This window comes from Cuculus canorus, chromosome 12 (genome assembly GCF_017976375.1).
Source record: "Cuculus canorus isolate bCucCan1 chromosome 12, bCucCan1.pri, whole genome shotgun sequence".
Taxonomy (NCBI): domain Eukaryota; kingdom Metazoa; phylum Chordata; class Aves; order Cuculiformes; family Cuculidae; genus Cuculus; species Cuculus canorus.
In genome coordinates, this window is record NC_071412.1 from 15,355,646 (window position 1) to 15,373,865 (window position 18,220).

At 51.4% G+C, this 18,220-nt stretch overlaps 2 protein-coding genes across 7 annotated transcripts in view; one reads left to right on the forward strand and one right to left on the reverse strand.

The window, feature by feature from the left end:
• ITGA11 (integrin subunit alpha 11) overlaps positions 1-18,220 on the reverse strand; it is a 75,628-nt gene that overhangs the window by 53,811 nt on the left and 3,597 nt on the right. For 2 of the 6 annotated variants that reach the window (XM_054077950.1, XM_054077949.1), the window contains exons 1-2: positions 14,058-14,095; positions 11,965-12,110 (exon numbers count right to left, since the gene is read on the reverse strand). In XM_054077950.1, the coding sequence (XP_053933925.1) occupies positions 11,965-12,110; positions 14,058-14,080 (169 nt within the window). In that variant the 5' untranslated portion in view covers positions 14,081-14,095. Of the gene's footprint in view, positions 1-8,759; positions 8,942-11,964; positions 12,111-14,057; positions 14,096-16,116; positions 16,402-18,220 lie in introns of those variants that run through there. The other 4 variants (XM_054077952.1, XM_054077953.1, XM_054077951.1 and 1 more) reach the window with 4 other exon arrangements.
• The window catches only part of CORO2B (coronin 2B), a 48,892-nt gene continuing 47,311 nt past the window's right edge, over positions 16,640-18,220 (forward strand). The window contains exon 1 of the mRNA XM_054077960.1: positions 16,640-16,872. Within this exon, the coding sequence (XP_053933935.1) occupies positions 16,840-16,872 (33 nt within the window). The 5' untranslated portion in view covers positions 16,640-16,839. The remainder of the gene's footprint in view (positions 16,873-18,220) is intronic.

Sequence of the window (18,220 nt, forward strand, 5' to 3'; positions counted from 1 at the left end):
TGCTTTGCTGTCCGTGTTCTGGTAAGGCCATTACTGGCCCAGCGCTGCTGTGAAGGATGAGTGTTGTGGTTCCCTGCCTTACTGACATCGATGCCCAGAAGCTGGGAGCCAGTTGCATCCCTGTGCCAAGGTGGCTGCACGGGATATTGCCTCTGCCATACCATTGGCAGACCAGTGGCAGATCCCTGCTGCCCTGTGATTCATTGCTTGCATTGACGTAAGCATCCTCTGAAGGAAGGTTCATTCTCAGGTGGCTGGCAGTGGCTGCCCTGCAACAAAGCAAGCAAAGAAGGCTTTGCCTCTTGTGAGAGCATCCTGGTGCACTTTATGTGCCCAGTATGTGCTCGCCCAAAATACAAATTGTGCTACTCCTCCCTCCCCACCAGTGTTACAGAGCAAATCCCTTCATACGTGATCCTTTAGGTCTTTAAAAGTGTCCCACCTTGCTTTCCATTTATGAATCTACTCACAAGCAGCTTTGCACCCCTTCAGTCTGTCAGAAGTTCAAAAGCTTTTCTACCACCCTGAGTTTAGAGCATGGAGGTGTGAGTTCACCTGCATTTAGTGGCATTCATCTCTGAAGTCAATGGGCTTTGCTGGGAATGGCATTGAGCCTCTAATTTCCAAGATCCTCTCTTGCACAACAAAAATTCTGCCCCTGTATCAGGAACGCAGCTGTTTAACAGCAATTAGCTTAAATAAACAGAGACAATCCTCCCTGGCTGCAGCTCCTGTGAGAACAGACAGGATGCATGTGAATCTTAGAATCATTAAGGTTGGAAAAGACCTCCAAGTTCGTCCAGTTCAACCATCAGCCCAACACCACTGTGCCCACTAAACCATGTCCCCAAGTGCCACATCTACAAGCTTTTTGATTTCCTCTAGAGACAGATTCCACCACCTCCCTAGGCAGCCTCTGCCAGTGCTTCATCACTCCTTCAGTAAGGAAATTTTTCCTGCTATTTAATCTAAACCTCTCCTGGTGCACCTTAAGGCCATTTCCTCTCATCCTATTGCCTGTCACTTGGGAGAAGAGACCAAGCTCCACCTCGCTACAACCTCCTGTCAGCGAGCTGCAGAGAACAATGAGGTCCCCCCCTCAGCCTCCTCTTCTTTGGCTAAACAGCCCCAGGTCCCTCAGCCGCTTCTATAACCCCTGGGGTCCAGACCCTTCTCCAGCTCTGTTCCCCTCCTCTGGACACACTCCAGCTCCTCAATGTCCTTCTTCTACTGAGGGGCCCAAAACTGAGCATGGGGATTTAGTGCGTGGCTTCACCAGTGCCAAGTCCAGGGGCACAATCTCCTCCCTGCTCCTGCTGGCACACCAGGGCTGATCCAAGCCAGGATGCTGTTAACCTTCTTGGCCACCTGGATCACTGCCGGCTCATGTTCAGCTGCTGTTGACCAGCATCCCCAGGCCCTTTTCTACCCAGCAGCTTTCCAGCTGTCTTCCCCAAGCCTGGAGCGCTGCATGGGGTTGTTGTGGCTGGAGTGCAGGACCCAGCACTTGGCCTTGTTGGATCTCTTACAAGTGGAGATGACAGCCTGGCCATGGCCATGCTGTGCAGGGTTGCATAGCACAGGTCAGGTGTTGGGGACAGTGAAGATGCAGCCCACAAGCAAGGCCAAAAAAACCCCATCATCCTCAAGGTGGACTCTCCCAATCTGCACTGTTGTAGATTTGACGCTCAAGTTAGCACAAAGTTTCTTCCTTCTTCCAAAGGAGAATTTGGAAGTTGGATTTTTAAGTAAAGCTCAGCCAAAATAAGGTGTTTTCTTTGTTAATAGAGTCTGAGATTTCGCTCCAAAGCTGAATGCCAGTACATTCTCAGATTATTTTTTTTCCTGGAAAAAAAAAGTTGCAAGACTGTATAAAGCAAGCCAGCTCTTTGTAGAGAACGCTGACCTGGCTTTTCACCATCCCCTGGCTGCCTGTGTTGGCAGTTCTGCCATGCAACATTGTCTGCAGAGCAGGAAACGCCACCTGAAAGCATCCAACCAAAGGAACCAAGGAAAATGGAAACAAGGAAAGTGTGAAAGCATTTAATGCTGCAGTTGTCAGGCTGGCTTTCACCAAAACAGTCTCAGTGTCTAAACAAATGCCTCGTGGATTCTGGAGAGCCACATGAGAAATATTTGAGGCTAAGGAATGCATTACCTCAAGGAGCAGGTGGCTTCTCTTCCTCCCTCTGGTCCGTAAAAACCAGCCCAGAGCTGTCCCAGGGACAGGATTGCTCTGAAACCACACCAGCACCAGAGCTGTTCTCTCCTCCTTCTCTGGGAACTCACTGAAGGTTTAACTCCACCACTTGCTTAAAAAAAAAAAACCAAAAAAACACCAACAAAACAGCATGGCTAAGATTTTTCCATGTCCTTTGCTAGAATTTTGGCTCCCATCATGGCATTTGCCATGAAAGGGATGAAAAGTCACCCCTTCGCTACAGCAGCTGCAGGGAATAAAATCCCCAGCCGTGGGGGCCTCTAGTTGTGCTGGAGGGTTGGAGTTTTTTTGCCTAGTTCAAGCCAGGATGACGTCCCGAGGGACCTGGACAGGCTGGAGAAGTGGGCCTGTGTCAAATTCATGAGGTTCAACAAAGCCAAGTGCAAGGTTCTACACCTGGGTCGGGGCAATCCCAAGCACAGGCTGGGACATGATGTGGTTGAGAGCAGCTCTGAAGAGAAGGACTTGGCGGTCCTAATGGATGAAAAGCTGGACATGAGGCAGCAATACACACTCATGGCTTAGAAAGGCAACACTATCCTGGGCTGCACCGCAAGCAGTGGGACCAGAAGGGTGAGGGAGGGGATTCTGCCCATTTGCTCTGCTCTCATGAGAGCTCATCTAGAGCCCTGCATACAGTTCTGGAGTCCTCAGCACAGGGAGGACATGGATCTGTTGGAGCAAGTCCATAGGAGGCCACGGAGATGATCCAAGGGCTGGAGCACCCTCCATCTGAGGACAGGCTGAGAGAATTGGAATGGGTTGGGACTGGATGGGCTTTAAAGCCCCTTCCAACCCAAAGCATTCTATGATTCTGTGAAGCTCCCATACTGTAGTTTCCTCTGGCTTCTCCCATCTCTTCCCACATGTTAGTTTAGCATTATTACTAGCTTCCAAGTTGCATTATTATTACTAGTTTCCAAGCTACAGTATGTGCAAGAAGTCTTGCCTGCAGTGGCAAGCACGGTTTGCAGAGCCCCCACTGCCTGGTGGCCCCACTCCTGCTCTCCACTTGCCCATTTTGGGGATTACACCTCTGGGACCATCCCCAGCTGGTGCTCCAGGGCTGGGCAGGGAAGATTGACTATTTCAGCCAGCAGGGATGAGTCAGTGTCGCAGAAATGCCAGTTCACAGGAAAGGATACAGCATCAGCAAGAAACCTGTCTTGGCTTGCAATAAGAAAAAGATGTTTCTTTGCCCAAACCAGCCTGGAGCAGATTAGGAACAGAGAAAACTCTTTGCCAGCACACACTAGGGCCATGGCAGCGGCTGCAGCGGGCTGACATGCACGCAGGAGGACAGAGCAGGGATTAGTTAATCCCCAGGGCTGCCCACCTTCCTGGAAAGTCACCTGTACTAAGCGAAACCCCAGCATCTCTGCTGGCAGACCATGCTGGATCTCACCCTTGGTCTGCATTACTCCACCTCTCACTGCAGCCAGGATCTCCCAAAGCAGTCAGGTCCTGCTGCTGGTGCTGCGTGTGCCTGTCCCAAAGCCGGGACACCCCCTGGCCTGGCCCAGGGATGCTGCTGCAGGGGGCCCTGGCCTCGGAGCAGCCCCAGCAACGCTGTTTGCCACTGACCAAATCTTATCCTAGGGGGATTCATGCGTCAGAATAAATAGAACGGTATACAAAAATACTTTATTTTGGGGTTATGACAAATAAAAAACTATTCCATTCACAAAGATATTTATATCAAATCGTACAATCACGGAGTGGCTTTGGTCAGAAGAGATCTTAAAGCCCATCCCGTTGCAACTCCCTGCCATGGGCAGGAACACCTCCCACTGGATCAGGTTGCTCCAAGCCCCATCCAACCTGGCCTTGAACACCTCCAGGGATGGGGCAGCCACAACTTCTCTGGGCAACCTGGGCCAGTGCCTCAGCACGCTCATAGGAAAAGAATTCTTCCTAAGATCTCATCTCAATCTCTCCTCTTTCAGCGGAAAACCGTTCCCCCTCATCCTATCCCTGCACTCCCTGATCAAGAACCCCTCCCCAGCTTCCCTGGAGCCTCCTTCAGTACTGTAAAGACGCTCTAAGTTCTCCCCGGAGTCTCCTCCGGGCTGAACAACTCCAACTCTCAGCTTGTCCTCATACAAGAGGTGCTTCAGCTCTCAGATCATCTTTGGGGCCTCCTCTGGACTCACTCCAACAGATCCATGTCCTTCCTGTGCTGAGGACTCCACAACTGAATACAGGTCTCCAGGTGAGTTCCCATGGGAGCAGAGGGGCAGAATCCACTCCCTCACCCTGCTGGTCCCACTGCTGTGGATGCAGCCCAGGGTACGGTTGGAGCACTGCAATAAATATGCACCTTCATAAACTAAATCCTGCTGTCAGGAAGCAGGTTTTGAGATCTTTCTGTGGACGTAACCATTTTTTTCTATGCCATCTGCATGCCATATTTGTGATGGAATCAAGTATTAAGTATAAAGGCACCTCTTCTGATGTCAAGATGGTGCAGGGATTGAATAAAAAATGGAGAGAAGCACAGTCAAGTGCCACACACTGCTCATCCCATATGGGTTGGTGTTGCTGTCTACTATGTAAAACAGTTTTGGATTGAGAAAAAAAAAAAAGGATGTTATATGATTTAACAGCAAATCTCATTTTCCAGAGCCCTCAAACCCCAAAGAATCAAAGCCCACCTCCACTTCTGTCAATGCTCCCAGTTCAAAGTGGCACCCACTGCTTATGGCGCATCCCAACTTTCTCTCCCTTCCATTTCAGCCGTTTCTTGGTAAAACACTGCATTTTTAAAGCTCTCAACATCTTTTGATGGTTAGGTTTTAAAAAGCTTGAAATAATCTGATAAGCTCGGAGTTTTATTATTTCCATGGTGCTTGCTTTTAAAGCCAGCCTTTTCCAGCTCCATCCTGGGCCGATGCATGCCTGTTGGGGGTGAACATCAGAATGCATGAATAGCCCCTTTACTTCCTTTTTAATTAAGCATGTAGTAAGGAAAACCAACTTTCATCACCTGCAAGTGCTACCTGTACTAAAGCAGACTTTTCTTCTTTTTCCTGCTCCTCCACAGCTGCTGCCAACACTGCAGTGCATCATCTCCGCTCCCTCCTACCCGAGCTGGCAGGAGTGGTCCCACTCTTGACTATATTTAGCACTTTAGGGAAAAAAAACAAACTCAACCCAAATACAGTTTTGCAAACTGTAACAAGAAGAATATATCGTTTTGCAGACATTTTCCTCCAGGCCAGACTGCTGGGAAAACATGTGTTTCATTAGATACTGTAAGTGGTGCAGGTGGTCAGGGTGAGGGAAGCCAGCCCCATGGCAAATGTGTTTGTTTATTGTTTGAGGAAGGGAAGAAAGGCTCCAATGATGTCATGAAACCTCTGGACACTGCACTCTCCTCCGCTCTAAAAATGAGGAGATTGTCAAGCCCTTTAAAGGTGCTTTTTCCCTCCAACACCATCAAAAATGCTTTTGGCACACTGCATGAACACTGGAGATTGCAGGGAGCCTGGGTGCAAGCTTAGCCTGACTTTATAAATTCCTGCTTAGTAGGGACATTCACAGCCCTGAGGTCCTCGTAGATCAGCTCTGCATTAGAAATGCAACAAGAGCTGCTCCCTGCACCAAAGCCTGAACAGCCTTCACCCTGATCATAGGTAGTCAAGGTTGGAGATGACCTCCAAACTGATCCAGTCCAGCCATCAGCCCAACCCCAATGTCCTGAAGTGCTACATCTACACAGTTTTGAACCCTCTGGGGATGGAGATTACACCACATCCCTGGGCAGCCTCATCCGATGTTCACAGCCCTTTCAGTAAAGAAATTTTTCCCAATATCCAGTTTAAGCCTCCCCTGGTGCAACTTGAGGCCATTTTCTCTCATCCTATCACCGGTTACTTGGGAGAACCCATCCCCATAATGGAGGGAGCCAAGGCAGCATCCAGCCCTTGGTGTGGTCCTGCAGCCCATGCACTGCAAAGCAGGGAGAAGAGAGCCTTCCTCCAGCAGCCGCCTTTCACCGAGACCAGTTAGGTCCTTTCTGAATGCCAGCTCCAAGTTCAGCAAGACCTCAGGGACAGAAAACGTCCAAGTTCAGCAAGACCTCAGGGACAGAAAACGTCCAAGTTCAGCAAGACCTCAGGGACAGAAAACGTCCAAGTAGGGCCTGCAGCGATATTTCACCCCACTCCATGGTGATCCCAGCACAGGACACCCTAGCAGCATCCAGGCTGAGCTCAAACAGCATGATGTGCATCCATCAGATGCTGCTGATATCCAAGCACCCCAGATCCAGACCCAGTCTGATCTCTCCAGTCCAGAAAGCCTGCTATAACCATCACTACAGGACTTCTTGACTGTGGAATTACTACTTGACTTTTCCATACTCCTATCATGTTATAAAAATCTTGGTTTGTGTAGCCAAGTCTCTATTACTCTTAGGCATGATGTATTAATACATTTATGGAAGCAAAACCATTCCTTTCAATTATTCTTATAGCCAATGTCATGCTACCTAGTCACACCTGAAAACCATTTAGGGCAGCTCTAAATTATTGTTCTGCTGCTGTGCTCACCTAGGTCTGCTAGAAATATCAGGCTGGAGCTGGTGGATTGGTTTCCCCTCCGCAGCCCTTGGCAGCCTGTCCCAGGACACCTTTTCAACTATTAAGATTTAAAGACGAATCTGTTCCAGTATTTTGCACTTCACACGCATGCACACAGCTCCTTTTCATCACCTTTTGAAGCATTAAATGGGCCCAGAGCAAACAGAAATGCCTTTGATCCAGCCCTATGATTACCCAAGCTGTTTTGCAGCCAGACACCCTCCCGCATCTACTGCCAGGCTGGGCAGCAGAAACATGAAGCAAAGCTAAACCACCCTAAAAAGAAACTTTGCAGATATTTCTGGCTTTTTGGGGGTTGCTATGGCCACCCCAGCACCAGAAGAACCTGCCACAGCCTGGCAGCGGGGTTTCCTCATGCTCAAGGTGTTTTTATTTCCCTTAAAAAGCTCTGCTAGCTCAGGGCTGGGGAAACGATGTGCAAAGGTGGCAGTGGGCAACACTGCCAAGAACCAGACTTTTCCTGACCTCCTTGCAAAGGATGGCATAGGATTGAAATTAAAAGCCCATTTTTCATTCCTGAGAGCTCTCTGTGCAAGGCTGTGCCCTATACCTCCTTCCAATTTATAGCACCGCTGGGGAGGATGAAGTTGTTTAAGATCCAGGATTCTCATCCCTGTGCCAGGTCCCTCTAACAAGCTCACCAGGACACACAACCTCCTCAGCAGCTCCAAGGACAACAACCCAGTATCAGTACATCTGGCTCTGAAGCTCCTGGGGACACCTCAGATCTCTAAATTCCCATGTTTCATCATTTCAGCTCCCCCAGCTCTCTTCCTCCTACACGTGCACATTCACAGACAGACACAAACAACAAAACTCTCCTGTTTATTAACAGAAAAACATGTCATACTTAAAAAATGAGCGTGTCAGTTCCCTTCCACGAAGCTCTGCCCCGCTTGCTCCTCTGTAGAGGGACGGCGCCTGCTCACTCTTGCTCACTGGAAGGGAAATCGTGGGAAGACACCCTGTACAAGCAGCTGGGATGCAGCATTTGCTCTCCTCCCACCCCAAAGCCCTTTGGAGAAGATTCAAGTTAAAGGCAGGGGAATGTCCCACCTCGTGGGGCTGCTTGGTGTCCCCAGCCCTGCAGGATGCCCTGGCGCGGAGCGAGCACGTAGGCATGACAGAGCAGGGCACAGCACACCTGGTTTGGGGTGCAGCAGCCCCTGCCAAAGCTCACCGCGGTCAGCCCTGTGGTTCTGGGCACCACAGCAACACACGCAGAAGTAAGGAAGGCATTGTTTTTGCCCTGCAGGGTAGTTTTTCAGCCAGGAAAACAGAGGTATGTGCTAATTCTGAGTAAATCAAGAGTAGAGATTAAGGGGTTTCTCTCTGCATAGAGAGATTTCCTATTTGAGGGATGAAATGTACTTCCAGCAAGCAGCTGAGATGTTGACACCAGAAGAGCTGTATTGGCCTGGCTTCATCATAGGCAGGTCCAGACCTCCCTTTCACCCTGCGCAGAGCCAGAAAAGAGCCTGGGGAAATACTCAAGGTTTGTTTCAGAAGTCCAAGGATACATTCATTGGTGTACACACAGGAGCAAACCCGCAGTCACCTAACTTTCTGCCAGCACAAGGAGCATCCTCCAGAGCTGAGCCCTTAGAGTAAGAGCCAACAGCTCGCTCCAGCTTTCTCCAACACTGCCTACAGCAGCAAGGCCACGGAGTGTTTCTCAGAGGAGAAACAATCTCTGCAGAACCCACGGGCAGACCCATGCAGACAGCCAACACCAGAGCTAGGCTGGACCTCCCAGCAAAGTGCTCAGAGCCACTTGGCACCCATGGGTGCTGCAGCACCCAGTAGGCTCCAGCAGGCTTTGCTAAACAGCCACAGACCAACCAGGACTAATCCCAGGGTCAATGAACAGCATCTCCCACACTCAAGCAGCATCAGACCCCAGCACTCACCCCGGGCAGAGGCTGCTCACTCACCTTCACAGCTGCGTGGGTCACCTCTTGCGGGAGACGCACATGGCAGCGGGTGCCACGGATGGGACAAGGCTCAGAGGAGCACACAGTGGTTCACCATGCGCCATCCACAGCTGGGCAAAAGGATGCAGCCTCACAGCACCCTTCGCACAGAGGCGCAGATCCAGCCTGGGAAGATGCTTACTCTGAAAAAAAAGCCATCCTGGGTACAAAGCTGAGCAGAAAGGTTTTGGTGTCTTGTCAGGACAGGTTCCTGCTCCAAGGAGCTGTAAAACACCACAACTTCTTGCATCACAAACAAAATACTGCCCTTGGTCCATCTTCAACCCTTTTAAGCCAAGGCTGCTAATTAGCACTTGCAGCCTAACGAGCTCGTTTATCTTTGAACTCACAGCTGATGACACAATCCTGCTTCAGCTTCAGCTTCAGAATGGAGAACTAAGGTGCTGAGATGCTTCCTCGGCAGCCTTGGGGATCGGGACATGGTCACAAGAGACAGAGGGAGGCAAAGGAGCCCAGGGTGCCAGAAAGGAGGACCCTGCCCAGTTTGTTGCCTGGGAGAGGGCACAATTTTGGGCCAGCAGTGGCTCCGGCAGCTGCTGTGCTGGATCAGACCCAGGTGGCTCCAGCCCAGCGGCAGCTGAGCACGTAGACAGCCAGAGCTCGTGACATGCACCCGTGCTCTGGCAAAGCTGACCAGAACCTCCCTGTCTGAGCTCTCTAATGGGCTCTCTCCTACCAGAAACTGCAGTAAAATGTGATGAAAATAGCCAGGGAAGGAAAATCAGAGACAAAACTGGTACAAAGCGGCAGCGAGAGACCTTTTCTCAGCAATATTTGGCTGAGAGGTACATTGCACATGGATGTGCTTCCAGTGTGAGTCACCCCACGGAAGTGGGCTCTCCATCGCCGGCCCCAAACCCACGTTTCTGACAGGACCCTGCTTATGTTTGCCAGAAAATTAACATGGGGCTGCACAAAACATGTGCAGTGTGTGTGGGTGGGCTGGAAACCCTTCTGGCACCATAGAAGGGTTAAACAGCCTCTTAAACACGGTCAGGAGAGGTGAGAACTGATGCATATTCTCCATGTGTTAGACACAATGGATCACCTCCCTTGCTCCTCAGCTTGGCTGTGGGGCTGCATGACCAAAACTCGCCCCTCGCGGGCAGAAAAGTCTGGGTCTAAATAAGTAATTTAGAAAATAAACCTAGTGCTAAGCAATGATGCTCAGAAGTTTTTTATTTTTGGGGTGTGAAGTACTTTTCAGCAAACGTGCACTGCAAAAATATACACCTGCCTGCAATGAGTGCATGGAAGGCAGCAGCTTCCACTTTCCGTCTGGGTAAACTGAGGCACGGGAGGGCACAGACAGCCAAGCGCCATCACTGTAAGTCTCAGGGTCAGTGATTACCCCTGTAAAGCCCAGCTGAGCTCTGGCAGAGTTGGAGAATCTGCTGGTGGCTTGAAGCTCACGCCACCAGCCCAGCTCCTACCGCTCATATTTTGTGACTTTCCTGGGTGACACTTTGTTTTTATTTATTTTTGCTCCAAAATATTTGTAAAAAGCTCTGGCAATGTAAATGGCTTCATAACCAGGGTATGAGGGCGCATGGGTCTGGTCAGCACCACAGCGCATCGCTGCTGGTGTTCTGCTTGGTGTGTCCTGGGCATCCTGTGCTGTCCTGTCCCATCAGATCCTGGGCTCAGCCCCCCCGAAAATGGTCCAGTATGCTCTGAGTTCAGTCCTCCAAGATGCTGAGGGGCATCCTGGGCTCAGCCCTCCGGAATGATGGGGTGCATCCTGGGCTCGGTCCCTTAAAATGATATGGTGAGCTCTGGGCTCAGCCCTCTCAAAATGCAGGGGTGGATCCTGGGCTCAGCCACCCCCAGAATGATGCAATGCACTCTGCGCTCAGCCCCCCAAAATGCTGAGGTGGTTCATGGGCTCAGCCCCCCTTGAATCATCCAGCGCGCTCTGGGATCAACCCCGCAAATGCTGAGGTGAATCCTGGTTTCAGCCCTCTAGAATGATGGGGTAGTTCCTGGGCTCAGCCCCTCAAAATGCTGCAGTGCACTCTGGGCTCAGCACCTTATAATGGTGCACTGTGCCCCAAACTCAACACTTGAAAGATATTGCAATGCTTTCTGGGCTCAGCTCTGAAAATGCTGTGGTGCCCCTTGCTCAGTCCCCCAAAAGGCTGTGGAACCCCAGCTTCAGCCCCCTAAAAATGCTACAGTACCTGAAAGTGCCCCAGGCTGGGACCCCAGAAATGCTGTGATGCCTCAGATTCACCCCCAAAATGTTGTGATGCACTTCAGGCTCAGCCCCTCAAAAATCTTTGGTGCCCCCGATTGGGCCCCAAAAATGTAGCAGCGTGCCCAGGCTCAGCACCCAAAAAGAAGGGCCATAGGAAGGCAAAAGCTGCTTGTAGTGCTTGATTTGGGACTCATTTCCCAACCGTTCCCTTGCAGACTGGTGAAGAAGTTGGGTGATCTGGGGGGAGCAAGGGGCTTTGGTGGGCTCCCATCAGCTGCCTCTTCACCAGCCCCTTTCCCAAGCGCTGCGTAGGGTCTTCCAGCTGGGGAGCAGACCCCATTTCTGGTGACGTGATCATTGTAGGGATCCACGGCATGTTGCCCACTGGGGCCACAATTAAGGGGACCCTGTCACTCTGCCCACCCCAACAGTGTCAACCTCCCCCTCGCTGCCCCTGAGTCCCGGGAGACTCGGGGTGCACGCGCTGCCAGGGGAAAAAGAGTAAGTGGGCCAGGGGGTTCAGGTTTCCCTTTAAAATGTATGCTGGAGGCGACTGCCAAACACATTCACCAAACAACAGACATGAGCTATGGAAAACCCTTCTTAAATTGCCCGGGCTTGTTTCCCACAGTCCAGGATTCTTGCCAGGATGCTCCACTTAAGATGGAGACCCGTTTCCATGCCCTTTTTGCTGCAAGGAAACCTCCCAAACCCGACCACTTTTTAATCTGTCACTGTATTCTCCAGGTTCCCAAACTCAATGTATGCTCTTCCGTGGCAGGAGATGTGGCTTAGCACAGGCTGGAATCTGGACTCCCTTGAAACAGATATCCGTATCAAGTATTTATCTGTCTGAGCAGTGGCAGTTCAGCCCAGAAGAACCAGCCTGACCAGCAGGGTCAGCAGCAGGGGATTCTGCCTTTCTATTCTGGTCTCCTCAGACCTCACCTGGAGTCCTGTGTTCAGTTCTGGAAGCCTCAGGACAGGAAGGACATGGATCTGTTGGAATGAGTCCAGAGGAGGCCATGGAGATGATCCGATGGCTGAAGTACCTCCCATATGAGGACAGGCTGAGAGAGTTGGGGTTGTTCAACCTGGAGAAGGCACCAAGGAGAAACTGATCAGCCTTACAGTACTGAAAGGGGCTCCAGGAAAGCTGGGGAGGGGCTCTTTATCACGGAGTGCAGGGATAGGACGAGGGTGAACAGTTTTTAGCGGAAAGAGGGGAGATTAAGATGAAATTTTAGGAAGAATTCTTTTCCTGTGTGGGTAGCGAGGCCCTGGCCCAGGTTGCCCAGAGCAGTGGTGGCTGCCCCATCCCTGGAGGTGTTCAAGGCCAGGTCGGGGCTTTGAGGAACATGATCCAGTGGGAGATATATATGCCCCTGGCAGGGAGTTGGAACTGAATAGCCTTTAAGATCCCTTCCAACCCAACCCATTCTATGATTCTATGAATTTCTTTACCTGCCCAAAACACACCAACCCAAAATCTAAATTGCTCTTTGCCCCGGCTCACTTGCTTTGCTCCAGCCTCTGACACCATGGCTGTTTTTTTCCTTGTCAACTTCTGCAAAGTGTTTCCGATCCGTCACATGCTATCAAATTAGCAGCTATGGCAAGAGCTGGCTAGAAACAGGCGCTATGTAAACAACAAGCCACAAGAAGGGGCTGGATTTGACTTGCTGGTGTTGAGAGGCTCCCTTTTGCTTGGGTTTTCTTGAGAATAGTTTTCCCTACTCGTGAGAAGAGGGCTCTCCTCCCAGCCAGCTGGTAAAGGCTGCCAGCACCCTCGCTGGGGAGGTGAGCGAAGAAGGCTCTCCCTCATCCTTGCTGGAGAAAACAGCAGTTTCCTGCTGGGATGAGCTGACAGGTGCCAGGAGAGTGGCTTGGGACCTGCCACTCCCAGCTGGCACAGAGGAGCTCCATACCCTAGTGCTGGCCTGACTGAATTGAGCTGGGCTACTCCCCAAACCTGAACTTCAACCACAGCTTCCCCTTTGGCCAGGAGTCATTGCTACTGGTGCTGGTGGTTGCCTGGGGATTGGGGACCAAGGTGGGAAACTCGGCTCCCACCCTCCATCTCCCATTCCGTTAGAAGTGATTTTCCACCCGGAGGAGCTGCCATGTCTCTTTGATTCCCTTCACATGTTGGAGCTCATTGTGCTTTCATTTGTGCGCCACATTCAATTCATACTTGAAATGAGTAGAAATAGCTCCAAGTTCCCCTCCTAGTTCCTTGAGCAAAACAGGATCCCATCCAGGACTAATCTGAACCAGATGACTGCAGTGGAGGGGAAGAGCAAGGAGAGTCCACAATAGAGAGATGTTTGTTCTTGCTAACAGTGTTTTTAAATGGAAACATCTTGCTTTCAAGTAGAAGAGCTTGCGTTTTCAGTGCAGTCCAAGTGGCAGGTTCTACCAAGTGTTGTTATTCCAGATGAACTTTCATCAAAGGAGACAAAAGCCCGTCCCTGGACTTCTCTATAAATTATCTAGTATAAAACCCAAACATTAACCTCCATATAATTCACAGCTGCAGTAATTCCAGGGATAATCCAGGCCAATTTGCCATGCCAGACTGTGTGTAGCATCTATGCTATATTTATTTCAATGTAATTTTAGCCAGCACTAACAATGCACTCAGCTTTGGCCACCCTACCACACCAGTCCAGCGACAGGAGTGTTTCTGAGAACTGTAACTCATTTTCAACAGAACAATGAACCAACTCAGTGGACCCTTCCATAAGAATCAAGTATTTGCTAAGGGGGGACCACACGGCCTTCACTTCAGAGGTAATGGCATTGCTGAGAAAGAGCATGGACCTGGAAGACATGAAGACTTGTTCCACCTGCAGCCATGGAGAACCTGCTCCCAGAAGCATCGAGACCACCACCTCCAACAGCAGCATCGGGACCATTGCCTCCAACATCATGGTCCCCCCCTCCACCACTCTGAATCTAGCAGAGCCCAGCCAGCTCCAAGTTGTCCCATCTCCTGGCTGGCTGGGAAGACACCTTGTGCAGGAGACTTGGGGCCTGACCTGCATCCCTGGAGCAAAGCCATGATGGGCTTGTGGAAGGCGACTTGGCCGGCTCCATTCATGAATCATCTCATAAGCAGGGCTCTCTGGTGACACAGTAATTAAGTGCTACAGCCTGGCGTTGTTATTGTTCTCATATGTCCGCAAGCACAGCTTGGTGCAACAGAGATGTGTCTGTCCAAGAGTTACATCAAATGAAGGGCTAAACTCATCCATGGTGTAACCAGGTCAGCCTTGGAGCTTGGAGCCAAGTAGTGAGTAATGGGCTGATGAAGTCTCCCTAGACTTACAGTTCGGGATGGGTTCTACAATCTCTCTCTCAGAAGCTTTCCTTGAACAAGGTGATGAATTGCACCGAAGAAAGACATGCATCTGCAGTGTTAGGTGTCCCGTATCTCCTGGACATGGACACTACAAGCCGTGCTCTTCCTGCAGCTCCTGCCCCACTGCACAGCCAGGCAGGCAGGCTCCAAATTTCCTGATGACTTCCATCCACTGAAGCAGCATCTCCTTCTACCCACTCAGCAGATACAACTCGCAGATAAATAGAGGGATGGGATGAGCCACATGGCAGGAAGGACAGAAACACAGCCACGCTCCATGCGTGGGCTCCAGATGCTGCAAGGCGGGAGATGGGGGGACACGGGCAGGGAGGTCTTTTGTTAATTAGCCCAGCTCAGAGCCCTGGGTTTGCTTTGCTGCAGTGATAGCTGTGGATCTTTTCTTTCCCCAAGGGATGCGCGCTGCCACGTGCTCCCCCTCTCAGTGTCCCTGGGGTCCCCTGATGTCCTTGGTCCTGTCCCCACGCTGCCCGTTGCTTGCGAGCATCCCATCCCCAGGCTCTCTACACCCGTTTTTTCCCAGCAGATCCAGGAGAGGGAGCTCAAGCCACCGCCACCGCTGCTCCTCGCCGCACCCCCGGCACCCACCGCTCTCAGCAGCACCCACGGACACGCGGCGGGTGGGAAGCTCCGTCTCCCTCCAGCAAAGGCTCTGCTCGGCAGCTCTGTGCAGCAGATGCCTCTGCAGGGGGTTGGGGCTGCATGGCCTGATCCAGCCCCGCAGGAATATTCGCCTAGGCATCCTCCTGGGCCGTGGGAGACGCGTTCCCATGAGCCACGTATGCAGCGTAGGGATGGAGATATCCTCCCCAAGCAGCCCGTGTCTGATGATGATTTCCTCTGTAGGCAAGTCCAGCCCGAGGAGGCCAGGACAGATCTGCACGGTGCCAGCAGGAGATTTTAACTCTTTGCGGGCGCTGAGCATCCCCGTTACCCCAAGGACTGTGCGCTGTCAGTACAGGTCTGTACATCCCTGGCAAACCCCCCTCCTCAGCCCCCAAAGAGGGCAAATCCAGGCTGAGAAAGCAAAACCTTCAAAGAAAAACCCCAGTAACAAAGCCCCTGCAATCTATCACTAGCTTAATTTTGATCCAAAATATGATAAAATCCTTCCCAGTGTGCCAAAAGCTGGACTGTTAGGAGCTGGAGTTGCTGTGTTATATTGGTGCAACAAGGAGCCTGCACTATTTTCCTGGCTGTGGAGTAAAGCTAAGGACCCGTTTGCCCCCACCAAGTCTCAGTAGAACCCCATGCACCCATTAATGCCATTTTCTGCCGGGACTCCTGCAGAGATGCTGCAATGGGTGCCCTCAGCCTGTGGTGTTGCTGGAAGGCAGCTGCAGCGCAGGCACTCAGGGCAGGGCCAGCACTGCTGTGGCTTCCTCACTGCTGCAAAATCCCACCTTCCCATCCCAGTAAGGGCTGAGCCACCTCAGCATCCCTCCTGCTCCCCAGCAAGGGCTCAGCTGGTGGGACTGCATCCACAGCCCTTCCTCTCCTCCTCCCTCCACTCTGAAGGGGGTCCCAGTGCTTTCCCCAACAGGAGCATTTCTAGGCTCTCCCCCCAGCAGCAGCTTCTGGGGTTTGGGGGATGCTGGGGTTTAGCACCACAGGGAGCGGCTGTGTGACGGCAGCCTCCCTCCATCAGCAGGATCAGGCCCCCAGGAGCCACCCGGCAGCGCATGCTTTCCCAGCAGCCTTTTCCCTTCTCACCCTACCTCTGCCGTCTGTCCCAGTTTGTGGCTCCAAGCAAGTTGTTTCAATCAGCTAATTGGTGCTAATTAATCCCAGTGGCTCCAGACGAGCACAGGAGGCAGGGTGGCCCCTATGGCTGCCGTTTCCACAGCATGAGCCTTTGCAAGGGCCTGGTTTCTCCCTTTTGGCTTCTCCAGGCCTTGGCATTCCCCACCTCGGTGACCTCACAAGCTCTGTTTAGTTTTAAGCATCATCTCTGTCCACATTGAGCCTCCCGATTCCATCACCAGCTCCCAGGAAAATGGTTGTTTTGTTGGGAAGAGGTCATCGTTGGGTGGTTCGGGAATTAGAAGTGGCTGCTTCTGCTGGGTAATGTCATTAGCTGTACATTAATTGTATTAACCTTCCTCACAGTTTCCAGTCCAGCCCACGGCACATGGTTTATCTTTAAGAACAGAGCTGGTTTTGAGAGGAATATCCAACGACAGGCACTTTTTACAGCTCTCAGTATTCACTTGTTATCAGATCCACCGATATTTTATGGGAAGGCTCAGCACTAGAATAAAACTCAGTAATCTTTCATCAGACTCTTGGCTGAATAATCTCCTTACGAAAAGGAAATCCTTTGTTTATTGGCAGAGCGCTTTTCTTTAAGGGGAACTGGAAAGGCATTTGGTGTTGGCCTCAAGTAGTTTTAATTCAGCAACAAAAAAATAAGCTGGTGCAACATCGAATCTAATGGCTGGATGACCCTGCGCCTGGGCTGGTTTCGTTCGCATGTAAGTAGGAGACAATGGGCTAAAATACTACTTTTTCTAAGTGCTGCTTCTCTCAATTCCAGTGATCTTTAAAAATGTGACCAAATGCCTGTGTTTCGTGCCTGGTGCAAGGCCTGGAGATGCAGGCCATGGCTATCAGAGATGCTTCATGGCCTCCTGGTACCCTGCGTCTCTGGATTTATTTTGAGATGGTGCCGTCAGGAGGTTGGTTTGCTCAGTGGTGGGAAGAGGAAATGAGATGAAATCACACAGATTTTACTCCTTCAGCAGTGACCTCATAGCAGCTGGTTGGGCTCTGGGCTGTTGAAGAACCCAGGCATCCAGCACATGGTTGGACACCAGAATCCTAAGCGACCCTGTGCATCTGAGGGCCACCTCCAGGCTGGACCACACCACAGAACTGGGACAAAGCTGTGGCTCTGGTATCGTCACTTGTCACTGTCTATAACAGGGGAAAAAACGCAAATCACCCTGTATGTGAAGGGAAACAAGAACACGGAGAGGTGCTTCTGGATGCTAGACGACACTACTACAATCCCCATCCAGGAGCGTGCAAACCCCGCACCACATCCCCAGCTCTGCTGAAGAAAGCTGATGATAAAATATATGACTTGGTTGCAACTCCCCTGCAGAAGCTTGTGATGCAGCCTGTTGCCTGGTCAGTGCCCAGAAACCCACATTTATTTTGATAGCTTCAGAGAAAGGAGGGTCATTGTGCTCCCAGTGTATGTGCACTGGTCTTACTGGTCACCACTGGGCTTTGGTGATGGATGGGTTGCAGGGAGGAACTCAGGCAGCTGCCATTCCCCTGTTCATCACTGGGGGGGGGGTGGGGATAGGGAGGTTGGAGACAGAGATGGGGACAGAGATGGGGTTGGGGATAGAGGTGGGATTGGGGCTGGGGATGAGGATGGGGATGGGGGTGCGGATGTTGATGGAGTTGGGGATATGGATTTGATTGAGGTTGTGGATGAGGATGGGTTTGGGTATAGTTATGTGGGGAGGATGGTGATGGGGATGGAGATGGGTTTGGGGATGTGGATGGGGTTGGGGATGGGATTGACCTTGTGGATGAGGATGGGGTTGGGTATAGGTATGTGGGTGGGGATGGCGATGGGGTTGGTGATGAGGTTGGGGGTGGGGATCAGGATGGAGAGAGGATGGGGGGGAGGATGGTGAAAGGGAATGAGAAAGATGATGTTGGGCTTGGTAGCTGGGGTTGGGGCTGAGGGTGCGATTGAGGATGGGGATGAGGATGGGGATGAGGATGGAGGTGGAATTGGGAATAGGATTGAGGATGGAGATGAGGATGGGGGTGAGGATGGTGATGGGGTTGGAGATGGGGTTC